The sequence below is a fragment of the Dendrobium catenatum genome, unplaced genomic scaffold (assembly GCF_001605985.2).
Source record: "Dendrobium catenatum unplaced genomic scaffold, ASM160598v2 fragScaff_scaffold_594, whole genome shotgun sequence".
NCBI lineage: Eukaryota > Viridiplantae > Streptophyta > Magnoliopsida > Asparagales > Orchidaceae > Dendrobium > Dendrobium catenatum.
The window spans coordinates 750,825-770,814 of NW_021319056.1; the positions used below are offsets into that span (position 1 = coordinate 750,825).

Consider the following 19,990-nt stretch of genomic DNA (forward strand, 5'->3'; position numbering starts at 1 on the left):
CAATTCAATTATCTAAATAACAAAATATAAACCATCCTTATATAAATTAATACAAGTTTTATGGAGTACTAATCAACCTTTACTTTCAGATAACAAAATTTTGGGATCATGCTTATTTTTAGAAAAAATTATTCCTTGTGGAATCCGGACTGGAACAATCGTTCGGATATATAAGTATACACACTATACAAATTTATACATACTCTGTATTAAATTGTTATACATAATATGTACACTCACATGTTCGAGCGGTTGTTACTTCTGGACTCTGCACAGAATAATTTCTCCATTTTTAGACTTAAATCCATATTAGGCTTACATTGCGTGCAGTTACATTGGTAATTGGTGAGGATCCAAATCAAATTTTTATGACATCAACATAATCAACAGAGTGATCAACAAATCATGAAACCATACACAATATCACAGAACAAAATTAATACATGAATCTTACTACAGACTGCAAAGAACTCTCAAAAGACTTATTCTTTAATAACACTGCTTGCTGCTCACTATTGACACAAATCGTAATGAAACTTGGACGAAAGAACAAGCACCCTTAAAGCATGCGGTAGCCTCTGCATGCATTAAGAATTGGGAAGAATAAAACATATTCCCAGACCTAACTCTAAGCAGGAACCAGCACAGGCATCATCATCATTATTCCACAATGATGATTCATTCTTAAAAGGAAGAAGAGAAAAGAGAGAACAAGCCAAAATTCTACTAGTATCTCTTCCCAAGATAGACACCAATGAAGAGAGACACAACAACAACTCCTGAGAAGAACTTCAAGGAATTTATCCCAGAATTCTCCATGATAGAAGCCCCACTAGAACTTGGAGAAGATTTCTCACCAGTCAGCTCCCCACTTTTCTTTCTGTTCTTCCTTTTTGATGGCAATTTTGTCGTTAATTCAAAATCTCGGGATTTTGATTCTACTCCTTCTAAGTTATCTTCAGTAATCCCATCATCAACCTGCAAGTACATTGGTGGAATTGTTGTTATTGAGAAACAATGAAGGTTTATAGGAGGAAGTTTAGAATGTTAAGAGTTCTATTTATATGTGGAGAAATATGAGCGATAAGCCTGCTCTTCAGATTTTGGTGTGAATTACCAGAAACTCAGTACTTAGATCTAAATATTCTTCTCTAGCTCTTAATTGACAAGAGATTAAAGCTTCGTGTGGGACGGCTTTTTTACTGCTTCTTAAAATAACTTTTTTAGTACAAAAATTTTAATTTATTACTGAAAAACTACTTTAAGAAGCAGTAAGAAAGCCGTCCCAAATAAAATCCAAGTCATAAAAGCTTCAAGGAAAAGACAGTTTCCACTATGCAACCAAATGGCAAACGAATGTCATTTCGCTTGTTAACTACACGAATTTTCAAGAATATACACTGCCTGTGAAAATGAAATATCATATTCTACCAGAAAGAAATTTAGCTGATGGATCAAACCACTAGTTGCTACTGATTTTGCTTGGATAACATCGTGAAGATCTTTACTAAAGTTGGAATAAGCATTCCTGATACCCTATATTTTCCTTACTCGGTGAAGTGGTACAGGATTAAACATCTATCCTGGCATTTTCAGAAACACCAGGATATTGCATTAGAAAAGCACCATCTAATAAAAAAAATTCACCGCCAAGGAAAAAAGTTTAATTAACTTCTTTCAACAAAAAAATAACTACTATCATTGTACTTCTCAAGAAAGAAAACCCAACATCAAACATAGGACTAGATTAATCATCATGTAATACCAGTGGTATTTAAAGGCATACCTTCTTGTTCTGTGTCTGAGCCGTTTCCAATTTCTGTTTAAGTTCGTCAATTTGCTTTTCGAGCAGTGACGCACGCTGTTGCTCAGTTTCCAACTCATCATGGGAGCTTACAACGACATACTCTCTGTCCTGCTGCATCCTCAAGACGGTTTCTTTCTGCTTTAAAAGAAAATTTTGATAATTATGCTGACCAGCTATTAGTTAGTAATCTTTTAATTTTTGAAGAATTGTAAGAAGCAAATTCAACAAAACATTATACTTTTCAAAATGTTTATAGCTTATCATGGTAGCTAATTATTTATTAACAATACTTTTGAGTTTTGACACATCGATCATATGTGAAGGCGTCCATCTTGAAAATGATTAATTTAGTGTCAAAGTTTCCCTTATGGAATGGGGATATTTCCGCTACAGGAGCAAATTCTTTACCCTTTACGCATGAGCATGAAGACATAGTTCACCATCAATCCAGTTTCGCTTTGTTTCATTAAAGTGTTATACATTTAAAATGCCATTAAGAAACTTTTGAAGCACAGGTTTCGTTGGTATTGTGAATGTATGCACTCATGTTTACTATATAGAAAAGAAGTTAATAGAAAGCTTGGATAATTTATTCCTCCAATGGATATTCATACACAAAGCTATTTAGAACATAAATAAAAATTATACCATCTTAAGAAGAAATAGTAATTACAAAATTTTCGAAAAATAAAACTTCTGTACAAAACTTCTTTGTATGTGGCATTCTCCTTACCATATTAAGCATAGGAATTCTTGGCAAACATTTTCATCTATTTAGCACTTTAATTCGTGGATCCGTGGGATCCCCTTTTCATGTTGAGTACATGAATCCGTCACACATATTTTCCCTTATTTAACATACAAATTTGTGGTTCCTTTTATTCCTTATTTAGTAATCCCAAGGCTATCAATTCTTCCAATGCTTACATAATTCCAACATTTAATATTAAAATAACCGCGAGATTATAACCCTGAATTTAATCCCATACTATTTGTGATGTTAGCAATCATGTTTACATGACTATATTGTCTCACTGATGTCTAGTTTATCTTTCTTATACTAACTGCATCGCACTTCATTAAAACTGCCTTAGCAGTTTCAAAGCCAAAGCAGTGTACATTTCAACTATCTCTTATGTCTTGTCTTAAATTCTACAGCGTGCACTTTGCAATGTTAACTTAGCCCTTCCAATTTTTTATTTTTTTTCCCTTTTCCACACCAACTATAGTGTTTCTCATATTATTCTCAACGTAATGGTGCTTTCAATGAATCAATGTATGATTTCATAATATGCCATTATATATAAGATTCAGAAATCAAGGTCAGCAAGGACAAAAGCATTAAATAAACCTGCTCCTGTATGAGGCTATCATAGTCCTTTCGGAGATTATCCAACTGCTGGGTCAAAACATCTCCTTTTTGTGCTAAACTTGCATGCTCTTGTGCTTTAGAAGCCAGTAATGCATCCTTCTCAGCAGCTGCTTGCCTCATATTTTTAATCTGAAAAATAGAAAATCTTAATAATAATCTTCTTCGTTGAACATCTTTCCATTGTTATTAAAAAAGTTTGATATATTGTGCAATGAATAGGAGTACCTCTTCCGTATGCTTTGTATCAGCTGCTGATATTTGCTGCTCCAGATCAGAAATTACTGCTTGTAGCTGAGATTTCTGAGATAACTGCTCTTTTAGATTTTCCAGTTCAGCATTGAGGGAGGATTCTGTTGTCTTATAAACATTGTGCATTTCTTGAAATTTAACTTTTACTGCTTCAACCTCATCCTTTGCATCTTGATACATTTTATTATTCCTATTACTCTCATCCAAAATAAAAGAAATCTGTAGACAATGCAGATTATGCGGAATAAGCTTCATGAAGTATTTACAATTCAAGTGCACATAAGAATCATCTTTTTCATTGAATGTACCTCTCCAATGCAACTAATAAAGTTTAAAATATTATAGGGAAACAACTAGCAGTACCTCTTCCTTGTGTTTGGTATCAACCACTGACAATTGCTGCTCAAGTTTAGAAATTATAGTTTGTAGCTGAGATTTCTGAGATAACTCTGCTTTTAGACTTTCCAGGTCAGCATTGAGGGAGGATTCAGTTATCTTATGAACGTTTTGCATTTCTTGAAGCTGGACTTTTAGTTGTTCGATCTCCTCCTTTGCATCTTGATACATTTTATTAGTTCTATTATTCTCGTCCAAAACAGAAGAAATCTACAGACCGTTCAACATACAAAGAATCAGATTCATTAAGTGTTTACAGTTCAAGAGCACGTGAGATATCAACATCTGAATTGTAATTGATATCAATCATTTGATGAATAAAATATGAATGAATTAAATGCCATTACCTGAGATTGGAGTTTCTCTCTCTCGGAGAACAGCTGTTGAGAAAGATCCTCAATTTCTTTATTTGAAGACTGAAGTTGCACGGATGCATCTTCTCTCTCTGCAGTAATGGTTTTCAACATACCTTCTAACTCGTGCACTTTAGTTTCATATTCTGCTATCTTTTGGGACAAACTTAAGTTTGTTTGACCTAAAAGTTCATGCTCGTTCTCAAAATGACTAGCTTTACTTTTCGTTTCCTCAACGGATCTTTCCAGGTTCTGTATTTTCAAAATGGCGTCCTCCAGTTCAGCCTTAGAATTTTCAGCAAAAGAAGCCGCTTCATTTGCATGTTCTTCATGAGTTTTAAGCTGGGTTTCAAATGCAAGCAATCTCTCATTTAGTTCTTTAGCTTCAGAATCTTTTTTTGCACATCTCTCAAGAGCTTCACACAACTTTACTTCAGTTTCTTTAATTGAGGCTTCCATTTGAGACTGGTATTCTGAACTTTTCGAACGATCATTGGTCAAGTCTGTTATATTTTGCAAATAGCTAAGCAGTTGGCTATCCATTGCCTCCTTTTCAGCATGAATGGAGCTCAATGAATCATACAGCTCCTTTATTTTTGATTGGCTTTCTTCCAGCTCTTTTTTGAACCTTTCACTCTCAGCAAATGACTGTTCAGCCTTTGTTTCACTGCCAGATAATTTTCCAGTGAGTTCCTCAACCATTGTCTCATGGGTGGTCAATCTTGCAGCACTTTCCTCCAGGTCTATCATTAAGGATGCAAGTTTCTCAGTTGTTTCCATGACTTGCTCTTGATAGAAAGCTGACTGCTCCTCAAGAGAGTTTAATTTAAGATATAGCTGTTTAGCTTCTGAATCTTTTTCAGAAAAACTTGCTGCTGCTACTTCAAGTTTTCGTTCAGAATCCTTGACTAAAGAATCATGTAATGATTCAAGCTCCGAGTACCTTGTAATAGATTGCTCAACCGACTTTCTTTCATGTTCCAGCTGTTCTTCAGTAGACTTTAGCTTCTCCGCCAATTCATTCTCTCTCAAGACAGAAATCTCGAGGTCCCTTTCTACAGCTCCCAATTTCTCTTGAGTGTATTTCAGGTCAGTTTGTAAATCCTCAATTAACTTTTCAGCCTGTGAAAGCTTTCCAGCAGAGCTATTTGACAAGTCTTCATGCTTCTTCCTTTCTTCAGTGACAACATTCAGCATTTCTATCAATTCCTTCTCCTTGTCATTTGCAGATTGCAGATCAACTACAAGGCGTTGTGAACTTTCCTTCAGTTCCTGTAATTCTGTAGAAAGCTCAAGCACTCTCCTAGCTTGCTGCTCCAACTGCACTTCAGCATCTTTACATTTTCCCTCTGTGAATTTCAAATGCTGCTCCACTTCCTGTTTTTCATGATTGGCAGCTTCCATGAGTAACTCCAACTCTGTTACTTTCTTTTCATTATTCTCTACTTTCGATTCAGACACATGAAGAAAATCACGCAGATCAAGACTATGCTGATGCGAAACACTAAGTTGCTCTTCTAGCACTGCACACTTCTCAACCAGTTTTGTCAGCTCTTCTTCAAGTTCGGACTTCTTGGTATAAGAGCAGTTCAAAGATGACTCTAGCTGGTTAATCCTATCTTCATGTGCTTGAACATGGCATTTTGATTGAGCGTGATTCTCTTCAGCTTCTCCTAACAAAGCAGTAAGTTCTTTGCTTTTCTCACTGAGTTCTTTCATCTCTCTCTCTGTATCTGCAAATTTTTGTTCAACAAGCGATATTTGCTGCTCAAGATCTAAGTTTCGCTTCTCAGCAGAAATTAATTGAGCCTCTGTTTCCATTAACCGTGCTTTGAGTTCACTTTCAGATGTGCTGATGTCCGCCAGCTTGCTTTGAAGAGTTTCCTTGTCACCTTTTAGATTGTCAAGTTGTTCCTGTAAACCCAGAATTTGTATTTCTTGGCTCTGAAACCTATTTTCAACTGTTTCCCTAGCCTTAATCTCCTGATCAAGTTTCAATTTAACTTCTTCAAGTGCCACAGCTTTAGCTTGGAGTTCTTCTTTCAAAGAAGAAAGAATGCTTTCAAATTCTAGTTTTTCTTGCTTCATCTGGTCTTCAGAATTCTTATAAAGATCCAATTCCTGAGAGAGTTTGCTGATGTAAGTCTCCTTGGAAGAAAGTTCCTGTTCAAGTTCTCCGACATGTGACTTTGAAACATCCAACTTTTCCAAAGATTCAGCAAGTTCCATCTTTGTGGCAGAAAGTATTTCCTCCACTTGGTTACTCTCCTCCAACCTATGGTTTACCACTTTCAACTCTTCTTGCAGTTTATTCACATGATGTTCCATCTCGTTTGAAGCTAACTTTGCAGTTTCCATCATCTTCTCAAGCTCTAAAGCCCTTTGTGACTGCAACTCTGCATGTGAGCTGTTTTGAATACTTTGTTCTTCAAATTTGCGTGCCTGACTTACCGTCTCCTCCAGCTGCAATGCAAGCTCCTCTAGCTTCTTTTTTGAGCTCTCCAGCTCAGCAGTCAAGCCATCTAATGCTTCCTTCGTCTCAGCAACCTCCTTATGCTTTCCATCTAGATCTTTCAATGCTTCCTGGAGTGATACAGCCTGCAAATTATGCTTTTGGTCTTCATCTGACATCTCCTCTCTCATCCTGTTATGCTCAAGTTGAAGCTCTTCATGCTGTCTGGTACTTAGCTTTAGTTTCTCAATAGCTAGATCAAGCTCCGATTTTAACTTCGTTCTATCAGAATCAAAATTTTTTAACTCTTCATTGACTTCTTGAAGTTGGAGCTCAAGTACTCTGATCTTATCTTGCGCTTCAAACAGATCATTGCTTGAATTGTGCAAGTTTTCATTAGTAGAATGTGGGATACCTTTTTCATACTGTTTATTTCCTTCTTGCCCTTGTGAGTTCCCATCACCATTGATTAAAATTTCTTGCACATTGTCATCAACCTGTTACAGATCCTTGTTAATAAATGCATACAATGTATATTATAATCAATTATTATTCCAGGAATGACCATATACTCTACAGATACTTCAATATGCAAAAATTTTATTTCATTCTCGCTTTCCATATGATATAGATTGTTTTGATCGAGACCTTGTCTTCATAAATAATAGTAGGAATAACTAAACATTGAACCGATTAATATGAAATTCATTAGATTCAACATCTGAATAATATTAACGCACCAATTGAACTTCAGGTTTTATGCATAAATATAATTAATTGTGAACAGGGGCAGAGCTAAGATTTTTTTCTAAATGTGGGGGCACAAATCATTGAAGTAAAAAAAAAAAAAAAACCGACAACCTTTTACATCAAGGCTTGGAACCTGCATTAGCAGGTTTTTTTTTTTTCAAATTTTTACTAGAAAGCTGCTAAGAAAGCCGTCCTAAATGAAGCCTAAATTCAATTAAATTCTTTTACCCATACATTTTCATTTTCTCTCTTTAAATTCCTTCAAGCCGAACAGAGGCTAAATAAATGAGCAGACACAAGAGTTTTATAAAAAAATAGATATACTTATCTCAAGATTTTTTTTTTTAATTTGAATTTATGGCATGAAATAGTGCTAATTTCAGGCGTCTACCTTGCAATCTAGACTCTGACATGCTCCATGCGTGCGTGGAAGAAGGAAAGAGTGGAGCGTGAATTGGTAATCAGAAGAGCCTCATGAAAAAAGCAAAAAAAAAAAAAACTAATATAAATTATTTTATTTAAGGCTAATTAAAGAGTAATTAATACACATAATTAAACATTAATTAAGTTTTCCGTGGGGGCCCGTGCCACCAGGGCTCCCACACTGCATCCAATCCTAATTGTGAAAATGAAGGCTAAGCATTAAATTTGAGAAAAAAGATCAAAATGGTCCATCAACTCTTTGAGAGAGATCAAAATAATCTCAAACTCTTTTGATGGACCAATTTGATCCATCAAACTCTTTAAAATGGTCCTTTTTTATCATAACAACCAATATTGGAATTAATAGTGTTAAATGTAAGGGTATTTTGATCATCTTTAACTAAATATTTATTATATATAATTTTAGGTAATTATAATTTTTTGGATTCAACCATATAAATTTTTATCAGACAAATACAAGATGCCAAAATGCTAAACTCCACTTGCACTAAAAATTTGAACAGATTTATATTCTTTACAGTACAATACATTTGCAACCATTCAAACAGTTTTGACGCCAACATTCGAACAGAATAAGAGTAGGGGAGGTTGGAATTTTGGTTTCTGCTTGAGTGTGAAGCAAATGGCGTGAGTAACAGAGAAGGATGGGAGCAGCAAGTGATCGTGTGTAAAGATTTATAGCCTTGTGATTTCAAACTTTGAGAAAATCTAAACAATATTGTAAATCAGGTTAAGGAAACACAATCCAAGGAGAAGTAATACTGTATTACAGCGTTTATAAAAACAAATCCAAAATTCATAAATCAAAAGTTGTTTTTAGGTATTGAAATGCTCAAATGCCACCACTATCTCACAAAAATCGATAATGCATACTCACCGCAAGCGATTTTGCTTCTCGAACTAGATGAGACGCCGGAGGCGGAGAAGACAAAGGAGGCGGAGAATGCCAGCCATGCGAGAAGAATATGGGTTTTTTTTCGCGCCTTGCAATGCCACACGAACGAATACAAAGGCTCCGTTGTCCGCTCATAACGCATCCCAACCATCCTTTTTTTTAGCGAACAGACCGGTTACAGGAAACCGGAACCGGTTCAGCGGTCGAACCGCAGGTTCGAGTGGTTCGACTCCGGTTTTTAGCAAAACAGGTTTTAGTTTGACACGTGACCGACCGGTGAGCCGGTTCGCGGTTCAACCGGTTGAACCGGCCGGTCTGGTCCGGTTTTAAAAGCCATGGTGAAATCTAAATTTTTTAATTACATCTAGGACTATAATTAAAGATTTTATAAATACTAAGATTTAATAATGTATATGTACATATATAGAAATAATATTTTAATTGTATATGTGAACTAAAAAGATATGATATTCCATGGCGCATAAGAGTAAGGAAATCCACCCAATTTTGAATTGAATAAATAGATAAATTGATAATAATAAGAAAATGTACTTTAATAAAAGAATTATAATTAAACGATAAGATCAATTTTAGTAAACAAAAATATGTCTAACTTAAATAAAATTAATTAACATTAAAATCTTATAAGAAATTATGTATGATTATGGGCATTAAACTAAATGAGACGGAGTTTAAAAATTAAAGGACCAAAGCAAGTTTTCTAAAAATAAGGTGGGTAATTATATTTCTATGTAATGGAAATAATGCTCGTTCCTTAAATCCAATGCATTGATTATAATGTTCTATTTTATGCATTTGATAATGTGATTATTACCAGATTGTTATGAACTTCATGAATTAGAGGCCCTTTTGATGTATTGAAATTAATGTTACTAGAAAGGTTATGAATAATAATTTTGCTATTATTTAATATTAGTAGTAGTATCTAAATTTTGGGCTAATTGTTTGTTCCAGCCTTGATATTTTAAGCTCTCAGGCCAGGTCATAAAAAATTATCTCACTTTCTGTTATATAAATGATTAAAATAGGTTAGACTACAAACGGGAAATTCAATAGGTATAAAGCCCATCCCAAAAAGAAAAAGAAAAAATCATCCAAAGAAAACTAATAAAAGTGAAATCCAATAGATTGTAATAAACTCAATAGAGGGAATGTAAGTGGTTCATAAGGCTCAGGATCCAAAAAAGCATATGATTCAAATACTTCCAATTGAATTAGAACATAAGCATCAAATATAAAAATGTATGCTATATGTTGAATGCTTCAAGATCCAGCTTCTAAAATGCACGAGAGCTTTTATTTGAAGCACATGAAATAGGTTTTTAAAATACCTCAAGAATTCACCCACAATAACAGACACTGGGAGAGGTTTGATATGAAGCACATGAAAAAGAAGCTTCCACACACAATTGCATATACTACTCACAACTTCGCCTTAGACAGCAATCTAAAATGTAGAAAATCTTATGAATAGTTACATTATTTACAAACCTCGTCATCTTTTCTTAGTATAAAAAACCTCAATAAATGGAAAGAGAATTGAAAGCTATTTATTTCAAGTCTCAGGAATGATAGGAATCAACAAAAAATGGTGCTTCAAGTGGACTTCTAAATCATAAAAATAGTAAGTAAATGTAGTCATCAGAACAGGAAATACGAACTATTTAGACAAGGAAATAACTAACCTTAATTTCTGAAAGCCTCTCCTCTCCAACTCCAGAACCTGGATGCGCTTCTTCATCCATAATTGTTGTCACCTGTCTCCTCTTCCTTTAAATCCTGTAAACTTAAAAAATAAATAAATGATTATTGCAAAAAATTAAGTTTAGATTAATTTAGTAATAAAATTTGGCAGGAAAGTGCACAAATTTAACGTAATGTATTTTAGCCCGATTTGAACCAATACGCTAAACCCTGCAAGTGTATGGCTTCACAAGATTATAGTACCGAGCGTTATAGTATGGTCAACTGAATAAGTTCTTAATTTAATGCCAGGTTATCATGCTCTTTTTATAATAAAAGTAGTATCATCATCATCGTTATCCCTATCATCCCCAACTGCTTGGCTGGACTTCTCATTCTCTTCCCCTTATTCCAGATGAGGTTAGATTTATAAATCGTGTGTCTCAACTCTCAGCACGCAAGGCAGATTCAGAAGGCAGTCCTTTGCTCCCTTGGACCAACAATCATTCCTAAGGGTCTCTAGCGGCATCGTTTTTACTAATACACAAATGTGACCAGCTTGTCTAATTGCCGTTGCTAGGAATGTAATGAACATAATTTGAGAAATTTATGGTGATTCATTTCATATTGACCAATGCTCCAACAGTATATATTAATAATAAGCAAAAAATTTATTTATGATAGTATTCATCAATGACATTATTGTCTATTCAAGAAAAGAAAATAATCATACCAATCATTTGTATATAATTTTACAAACACTTAAAAGGAATGAATTATATATATATATACACGAAACTTTATTTGCAAAGAAAAAAATTATGATTAATTTTATTAAAAACTTTTTTTGAAGCCTAACATTAAGCAAATTCTTGACTACATTGAATGCAATGTTATATTTCTAGACTCTAGTGATGTTGAAAATGCCTATTTTCTTTGAATTAATAGCACTATTTATTACATTTTAAGGAAAAGGAATGACAGGAAATTTGACTCTATTAAAAGCATCCTCACTGTTCTTGCACTCTTTCTAAAAGTTGTCAATCTAAAGATTTCTAGCAGGAAAAATGCGCATGCTATTAGGAAAAGCTTTGTTTATTATGGCTTCGGGTTTCCTAACTGGACGATGATGTAAAGCCATCTTGATAGGTTTTAGCGTCCCGTTTTGGATGGTCTTTGTTCATCTTAGGCATCCAGAGGACTATTTTTGGGTTCCTGTCTTAGGGGTATGATATCATATGATTTCTCCCTTCCGCTTGAGTCCAATTCTTCTTCCCTCTTTCTAAGTTTCATGTTTCTTCTTTTTGTTTCATTCCCCCTTATTTTGTAGAGCATTGCTCCAGCTCATGTAATTCCCTCTTCATTTCTGAGTTGTAAACAGGCTTTGGCCTTTGTAACTGTTCTCTAACAATAAAATGGGCTTTCCCCTCATCAAACTCAAAGAGAAAAAGATTTACGTGAGCAAACTTTCGGACTCTGAAGGAGAATCCAGTTTAATGCTCAGTGGGCATAGCAATAATGACAGGTCAGACTATTGGAGCTGAACGTTTTTTTAAAACTGCAGAGGACAATTTTCTATAAGTAGGCAACTTTGGGCAGCGTTAAATGCTCAACCTGGGGATGTTGTATATAGATGCCTGTAGCTCGTTCGAGAAATCACAGACTGGATTATACCGTACACTTGTGATGAGTATGAACATATGAATCAACTCTAAAAAAACAAAGAAATTTATAACAAAAACAGTTGCTACACAAACACTAAGGCTTCGTTAGTGACGGTTTTCTTACTGCTTAAAGTAATTTTTTGTAAAAAATTAATTTTTTTTACTAAAAAACGGCTTTAAAAAGCAGTCCCAAAAAAGCTTAATGTAATTGAGATTTGAAATATGTATAGAAAACTTGAAGAAGTTGAAGACAGCGAGAACAGAGATAAGGAACAAAACAAGATATAATTTGTATATTGCTTATCTGTCCAGTTACATCAATGACCGATATATATAGAGTTTAAGTAGGATAATAAGTACACGTGTAAAGCTATGATTGGAAGTAAGAATAGTTATTTAAGTTATCTGCTCTAACATTCCCCCGCAAACTGACGAGTAAGTGCTAACAGTCAGTTTGGAGCGGAGAACTTTGAACCGATTAGTGGATAGCGGTTTTGTGAGTATATCCGCAAGTTGGTCTATTGTGCTGACTGGAAGCAGCTTGATATGCTTTTGCTGTATATGGTCACGAACAAATCGTTGATCGATTTCTATATGCTTTGTTCGAGCGTGGAAAATCGAGTTGTTTGCCAAAGCTATAGTAGACATGTTATCACAAAATATGTCTACCGGGTTGGACAAGGTGATGCGGAAGTCCAAAAGTAATCGTCTGATCCAAATCGTGTCCGCCGTGGCTGCTGCCAAAGCCCGGTATTCTGATTCTGTTGACGATCGAGAGACGGTAGATTGCTTTTTAACTGTCCATGAAACTAATGTGTTGCCCATAAAAGTGCAATAGCCAGACGTCGACTTCCAGGTGACTGGATCTGACGCCCAGTCGGCGTCCGAAAATGTGCGGAGCTGAAGGTTTGATCTGGTTATGGGTATACCAAGTTCTGTAGAACCTTTGATGTATCGGATCAACTTCTTGAGCATTAGAGTGTGTTGCGGAGCCGGATCGTGCATGTGTTGCGATAGAACATTGACGGCGTAAGCAATGTCTGGCCGCGTCAATGTTAAATATTGTAGGGAGCCAATGATACGCCTGTACAATGGTGCGTCAAAACACGGTTGAGCGTCGGTTTCTGTAACAATGGGTTTAGAAAAGCAGGGGTTAGCGACCAAATTGCAATTCTGCAATCCGGCCATTTGAACGATTGATTTAGCATAAAGAGATTGGGAAAGAAAATACTTATCTTGATTGGATTCAATTTTGATGCCTAAGAATTGATGTGCTGCACCTAAATCCTTCATAGTAAATTTAGATTTTAATTGATCAATAAGATCAATCATGGCTTGGCTGCTGTTACCGATTATTTATGTCATCCACATAGACGAGGAGGTAGATTTGAAGTTTATCTCGGTGCAACAGAAGGAGGGACGGGTCCGATTGACTTTGCTGAAAACCGATTTGAAGGAGATATGAGGTGAACGTAGTGTACCATTGCCGTGGAGCTTGACGTATACCGTATATCGCCTTCCATAGAAGACACACGTGATTCGGTTTGGAGGTGTCTTCGAATCCCTTCGGTTGACGCATATAAACTGTCTCGTTGATGTCACCATGTAGAAATGCATTTGCAACATCGAGTTGGTGAACTTTCCATTTGTGAAATAGCGCTATCGTGAATAATATGCGTATAGTCGGTAATTTAGCCACCGGGCTAAAGGTATCATTGTAGTCGATTCCAAGTTCCTGTTGGGTACCTTGAGCCACCAAACGTGCCTTGAATCGAGCTATTGATCCATCGGAATTAAATTTCGTTCGGCATGTCCATTTGGAACCGATTATGGAGCCGTTTGATGGTGGCGGTACCAACTCCCAAGTGCCTTGTTTATGGAGTGCAAGAAATTCTTCTGCCATGGCATTTCGCCATTCAATTTTCATGCAGGCTTCATTGTAGTTTGTAGGATCGCTTAAAGTTTGTTCCTGATGAAGCAGATTAATTCTTTGAACTGGTTTAAGTGTCCCAGTTTTAGTACGCATAGTCATGGGATGAGGATGATGAGTAGTAGGTGCTTCAGGCGTGTCTTGACTGTTGTTAAGAATATTGTTAGATTGAACAGTAGGTGGAACACATTGTGGTGACTGTATAGTTTGTTGTTTATGAGCTTGAGTAGGTTGCAGAATTGTGGACGCAGGAATAAGCAGCGGAGGGGGTATGTTGGTTGTGCCCATAGGAATATTTGAAGACCTGTTGAAGCAGGGAAAAACATATTCATTAAATTTGACGTGTCGAGAGACTATGGTATTACCTGTGGCCGGATTATAGCATTTGTAGCCTTTCATGCTATCGGAATAACCCAAGAAAATACACGCCACTGATTGAGGTGTAAGTTTTGTTCGGTTTGTCGGAGGCAGTAGTGGATAACACTCGCAACCAAATGTTCGAAGGTGTTCATAGGAAGGTGTAATGTTAAACATTCGTTGTAGCGGTGACAAATTTCTGGTGTTTGTGGATGGTAGACGATTGATGATATACGTGGCAGTGGACGCAGCATCGAGCCAATGAGCCATCAGTAGACCGGCTGTTTGAAGAAAAGTTCTCGTGGTGGTAATGATGTGCCGATGTTTACGTTCGGCAATTCCATTTTGCTCCGGAGTATACGGACAAGATGTTTGATGCTTGATTCCGGCTGTCTTTGTGAATTCTTGAAATCTCTTGTTGACAAACTCGCCACCGCCATCAGTTCTAATTATTTTAAGCTTTCAAGAGGTTTGCCGTTCAATAAACGTAACAAATTGAATAAAGACATTAGTTACGTCAGATTTATGCGTGAGCGGAAACAGCCAAGTAAATCTAGAAAAATCGTCTACAAATATTACATAATAGTGGAATCCTTGTTGAGAGGAAACCGGGGATGGTCCCCAAACGTCAGAGTGAACCAGATCTAGTGGAGCTTTGGTACTAGTACGAGATCGTTCAAAAGGTAGTTTATGAGTTTTACAAGAATTGCATGAATTACATTGAAACTTAGACAAAGAAATATGTAATGAAGGATTAACATGAGAAATGTTTTGTAAAGTTCTGTAATGAGGATGTCCGAGCCTCAGGTGCCAAGCGTAGGACGAACTGCTTGTAGCCGATAGTGCTTGAGGCTGCGTAATGCTAGGTTGAGCTGCAACTTTGTATAATCCATCTTTGCAAGGACCACTAAGGATGATTTGATTGGTCACTCGATCCTTAAATACAAAACCGTTAGCATCAAAAGTTATAGAAATGAAATTATCTTTTACAAGATTGAAAATAGACAAAAGATTATAAGATAAGGATGGTATGTGTAAAAGACGCGATAAGAGAATCTTACTGGACGGGGTTGGAAGGATGCCCGTCCCGGTGTGACTAATTTGGACGGACCTTCCATCCCCAATAGTGACCATGTCATTGCCATTGTAGTTTTGATAGCTTGTCATGTTATCGGTGGTGTTGGTCATGTGCGAAGACGCACCCGAATCGATATACCAATCCGTGGCTGTATTGACATCATTGTTGGCAAGAAGTGCGCTTGGATTCTTGGACAGAGGCTGAGATGGAATGTAGTTGATATTGAGACGATGCCAGCAAGCGTCGGCCATGTGCCCTTTCTTCTTGCAAATTTGACAAATGACAGCTGAGGTAGAATTTGGTCTTTGCGTCGTTGAGGAGTCATTTGTTTGCCTGCCTCGACCTCTCTTTGGTCTTCCACGATAGGCATAAAGAGCTGCATTGTTGTCTGGCTGCTTTTGAAGTTTTAGAGCAGCAGATTTCAGATGTATTTCCTCACTGATAAGGAGGGCATACAGGTGATCTAGAGTGAGCGTATTTTGCATTGTTCGAATGGTTGTAGTGAACGACTGGTAAGACGGAGGGAGCCCATTTAGGATGTATAGAATCACATCTTCGGAGTCGACCGTCGAGCCTGCCGAAGCAATTTGATCCACGATCTTCTTGATCTCAGTAAGATACTGAGTCATGGACAGATTTTGCATGGAAATGTTGTGGAGCTCGTTCTTGAGCTGAATAACCTTGGACCGATTTGTTGATTGGAACCGGACTTGCAGCGTCGACCAGATTTCATTTGTTGATTCAAGATGAATCACATATGGCAAGATCTCCGGCGATATAGTAGAACACATCGCCGTGGCCAGATTTTGATCTGTGATTCGCCAATTTGTGGAATCTTGATTTGGATGTGCATTCTCGGCTTCCGATTTTGGATCAAGATACGCCGAGAAGCCATTTGCTTTGAAGAGTTTCGCGATTTGGGTGCTCCAAATGGAGTTATCTGCTCTAACAAAACTATCCCTAAACACCATAAAATGAAAAGCACCAAGTTGGGTTGCCGAATGCTTGTGGACGGTCAGATCTCCCTTCAAGAAACTCGCGTCAATATAAAGTATCCCTATCATGACCGCAAAACGGACGGTGGAACCTTGCGTAAGAAACGCGCCGCAGTCGATTCTTCATTTGCACCCCGAAAGCAAATTCGTGAACGCCATCTATTCCGGGTCTCCATAAAACACGCCAACACGATAGATGACGGTATCAAGACCGAACCTGCCAGAGCATCTAAGGAAAAAATTTACGATCATAAAGGCACTATCGGATCAAATTCAGTGAGGGATATGCTAAGCCGGCTAGAATATTGACGGAAAACCTACCCAAAAGAAATGAAACGACGTGCTTAACCTTTCTTTCTACCACTACAGCAGGCCTACTTCAATTATGGAAAATGCATTGTGTTAATTTAAATTCTACCTAATCAGATGGTTGTTGCTAAGGAGCTGTCAGACTCAAATAAGAAAGGCAGTGTCTTTCAAAGGGTTTGCTTTTCTTTCAACTCCTCCACAGAAAGCTCAGTTTAATAAGAATAATAGCGCAGATACCTTCCAGTGGAAGAAATGAGTAAGGGCAATTAATCAATAGGTAGCTCTTAAGGAATTGAGTTTCACTTGATTTCATAAGATTAGCTATGAAAAATGAAGAAACAGAGTGAGATGGCGAGGTAGGTGACATAATGAAAATTACATGATTTCTTTATTATTCAAAAGTGGAGAGTTCACGGGGGGCATAATTTTTTACTTTTTACCCGTATTTATAAGTGGGATGGAGTCAAGATAAAAAATATATTAAAACTAACTATATGTGACAAATTATGACTTAATGAATATCAGATAAAATAAAATAAAAAAATCTGATTATATATTTTTAAGTAGATTCAATACATATTAAAAATTTTCAAATATGAGGTGGACTCGCATGAAGTCGCCAGCAATTTTATCCAGCTTGGCCATCTTGAACCAGTAACCGAATTTCTTATGATTGTTCTTCATTCATGTTCATTCCTGAGCGAGTATACCAACGAGTTCGCTATAGTCCAGCAACTTAAGTGAATCGGTCATGCCTGGCCAGACGATTTTGTTTGGGTGTACGCGTAAAGCAAGACCTCACGCTTATAACAAGACGAAAGAAAAACCCAACTTATTTCCCCTGCTCCGCGGCAACCCATCGATCGGTGCCCTAAAACTTCACTCATACTCGATCGAGGGACGCATATAAGCCAAAAGAATGCCCCGATCACCCAATAAATGGAGAACTACTAATTCCATCCTGCATCGCATACAAATCGAACTCGGATTCCAATCCGATGATCTTCCAAAGCAAGATAATGGGATCTTCATATCATTTTTAATAGAAAACTATCTGCGGAAAGCGTATATATCAAAGCAGGAGGGAGAATCAAGCCACCCAGGCAGATCAAAAACAGAAGAAAGGAATAAAGATTTTGCTTCAAGATCTGAAATAAATGGTTTGTGCTGGATATTTTCTTTCTTACCTCCTCGCCTGCTCTTCTCTTCTAATCCCGCCTTCCCTTCCCTTTCCCGCTTTCTTCGCCGCCGAATGAAACTGGAAATGACCGCCGGCGAGAGAATATTTGATTTTATACGCGAGCCGATTCGTCTTCGCTGGCATTGCTGTTTTCACCATCTCGGTACGCTTACCTTTTAGATTCATTGGACCAGCTGGAAAGGTGTGAGCCCACCACATACGAATGACTAATGGCCCCCACGTTTTCTTAATAATGATTGACAAATATACCCTTGTTGGAATCTTCCTACACGAAAGTAGTTTTGGGGGTAGATTTGTCATTTGAGCATTGGATGCGCAGGCCGCATAAAACGTTTGTAATGACGCCCCCATAGACTTGTCCAAGATACAGAATATGGAAAAAAAATGGGGCCCGCAGGTGTGAAATTGTAGCCACGGTTTGGTTGGTGGAACGTGCAGGTTAAAATTTCCGGATGGTCGGTCATAATGACGACGGTCAAGCCGGTTTTGAGGGCATTTGGAACTTGTTGAATTTTAATTTAATACATTTTTTATATGGATTAATATAATAATAAATTTGTATTATTTAATAATTTCATCACTGAAATATTTAAGATTGATTAACATATATATCATAAAATTTTTGTAAATGTATAATTTTTCGTACGCATATTATGATGTGAATAAGATGCTAAATTATTATATAAGAAAATATTAAAATTTAGGTATGAGATACATTAATGTATAAGAATTAAGATGATATGTATATAAACCCTTAAAATTTAATATGTTCTCCACCCAAATAATAAAATTAATTTATGCCATTTTTCAAAAATTACTTAATCAGTGTTTAGAGTGAATATGAGCATCAATCTTGATTGAGTTATTTAGGCTTAAGATGATTATTTTTCTCTTTTTTTACTTCTCCTTTTAATTTCTCTCTTTTTGGTACATTTAAGGGTTATTTGGTTATAAATACCAAAATTTAGAAGTATTTTAAATGTAATGTAAAATAAGTTTATAATGCTCAAAAGGTGTTTGTTATGCAATGTAAACATTTTCTTAATTATGTTTAAAGGTTGGGTTATGTACAACCCTTTTTTTTTTTAATTGTGATGGATTTGTGATGAAAATATTAGTTATTTTTTAGGCATAATTGTGGCGAAAATTTCACTGTAAATCCATCGTAAATCTGACACAAACTACCATATCTAACCGACTGATTGGGCATTCGTTTCGTTTGTGAATCCTATTCTCAATCGCTCTTCTCCGCCCTGGACTTCACTCGCAAACCGAAATTTACAACAAATTTTTCGACAGATTTTTTCGTCGCTAAAACCTAACTTTCTTGTAATGTGATTAATAGCTTCATCAACTTCTACTTTAACTATATATATGGTGATGTTACTACAACGATTGCCTATCCTTCTCCTCTTGACTCCAACACCATCACGATGAGAATCCTTAAATGTTCATTATTTTTCTTTATTTTTTTTGTGTTTGTGTGGATGCTCAGTCTCCCGCCTATTCTTTTTTTTTTTTTTTTCATTTGAAGCCTATTCTTTTTTCATTTGATTGCAAAAGTTGACGAGCAAAAGCTTGACGATATGAAATATCATAATAAATCAGATAAATCCACATTAAACTCATCTATTTACATGCATCATATTTCCCCCCCTTTAAATCTATGTTTATTATGACTATTTTTCATTGAATCTGAATACTACTTTATATTTTTGGAACCTGACTATCACAATGGGCTTCTTCAAAGTTTGACATTATGAGTCTTTTTTTTATTATATATATATTCTTCACAAGTACTTGTAAGGCTTTTCACTTTTCGATTTTATATATAATTATAGAGATGTCAAAATCGGGTTACATGTCGAACTCAACCCGGAATTCAAAACGAGTCAAAAATCAGAACCCGAATCCGACCCATTCTTGAAACAATTGATCCTAACCCGAAAAATTCAGGCCAGGTTCAACTCGAGTTTTCGGCCTTTCGGGTCATGTCATTTTTTAACATAGCTATGTAATTCTATGCATTTGTTT

At 36.3% G+C, this 19,990-nt stretch overlaps 2 protein-coding genes across 3 annotated transcripts; both read right to left on the minus strand.

Annotated features, from left to right (window-relative positions):
* Positions 1-392: 392 nt before the first annotated feature.
* Positions 393-18,094, minus strand: LOC110115980 (myosin-11). Of its 2 annotated transcripts, none has more exons than XM_020849406.2 (8): positions 17,943-18,094; positions 10,425-10,518; positions 4,172-7,126; positions 3,792-4,034; positions 3,405-3,647; positions 3,159-3,308; positions 1,787-1,942; positions 393-978 (listed from the first exon to the last, which is right to left on the minus strand). In XM_020849406.2, the coding sequence occupies exons 2-8, from the start codon at positions 10,482-10,484 to the stop codon at positions 727-729; spliced, it is 4,059 nt and encodes a 1,352-aa protein (XP_020705065.1). In that variant the 5' UTR covers positions 10,485-10,518; positions 17,943-18,094; the 3' UTR covers positions 393-726. The 2 variants fall into 2 exon arrangements, with proteins under 2 accessions (XP_020705065.1, XP_020705066.1); XM_020849407.2 differs by having other exon boundaries at positions 10,425-10,525; positions 17,943-18,091.
* On the minus strand, positions 12,483-13,274 carry LOC110115978 (retrovirus-related Pol polyprotein from transposon RE2). Its single transcript, XM_020849403.1, has one exon. It carries the CDS (start codon positions 13,272-13,274, stop codon positions 12,483-12,485), a length of 792 nt encoding a protein of 263 aa, XP_020705062.1.
* Positions 18,095-19,990: the final 1,896 nt, after the last annotated feature.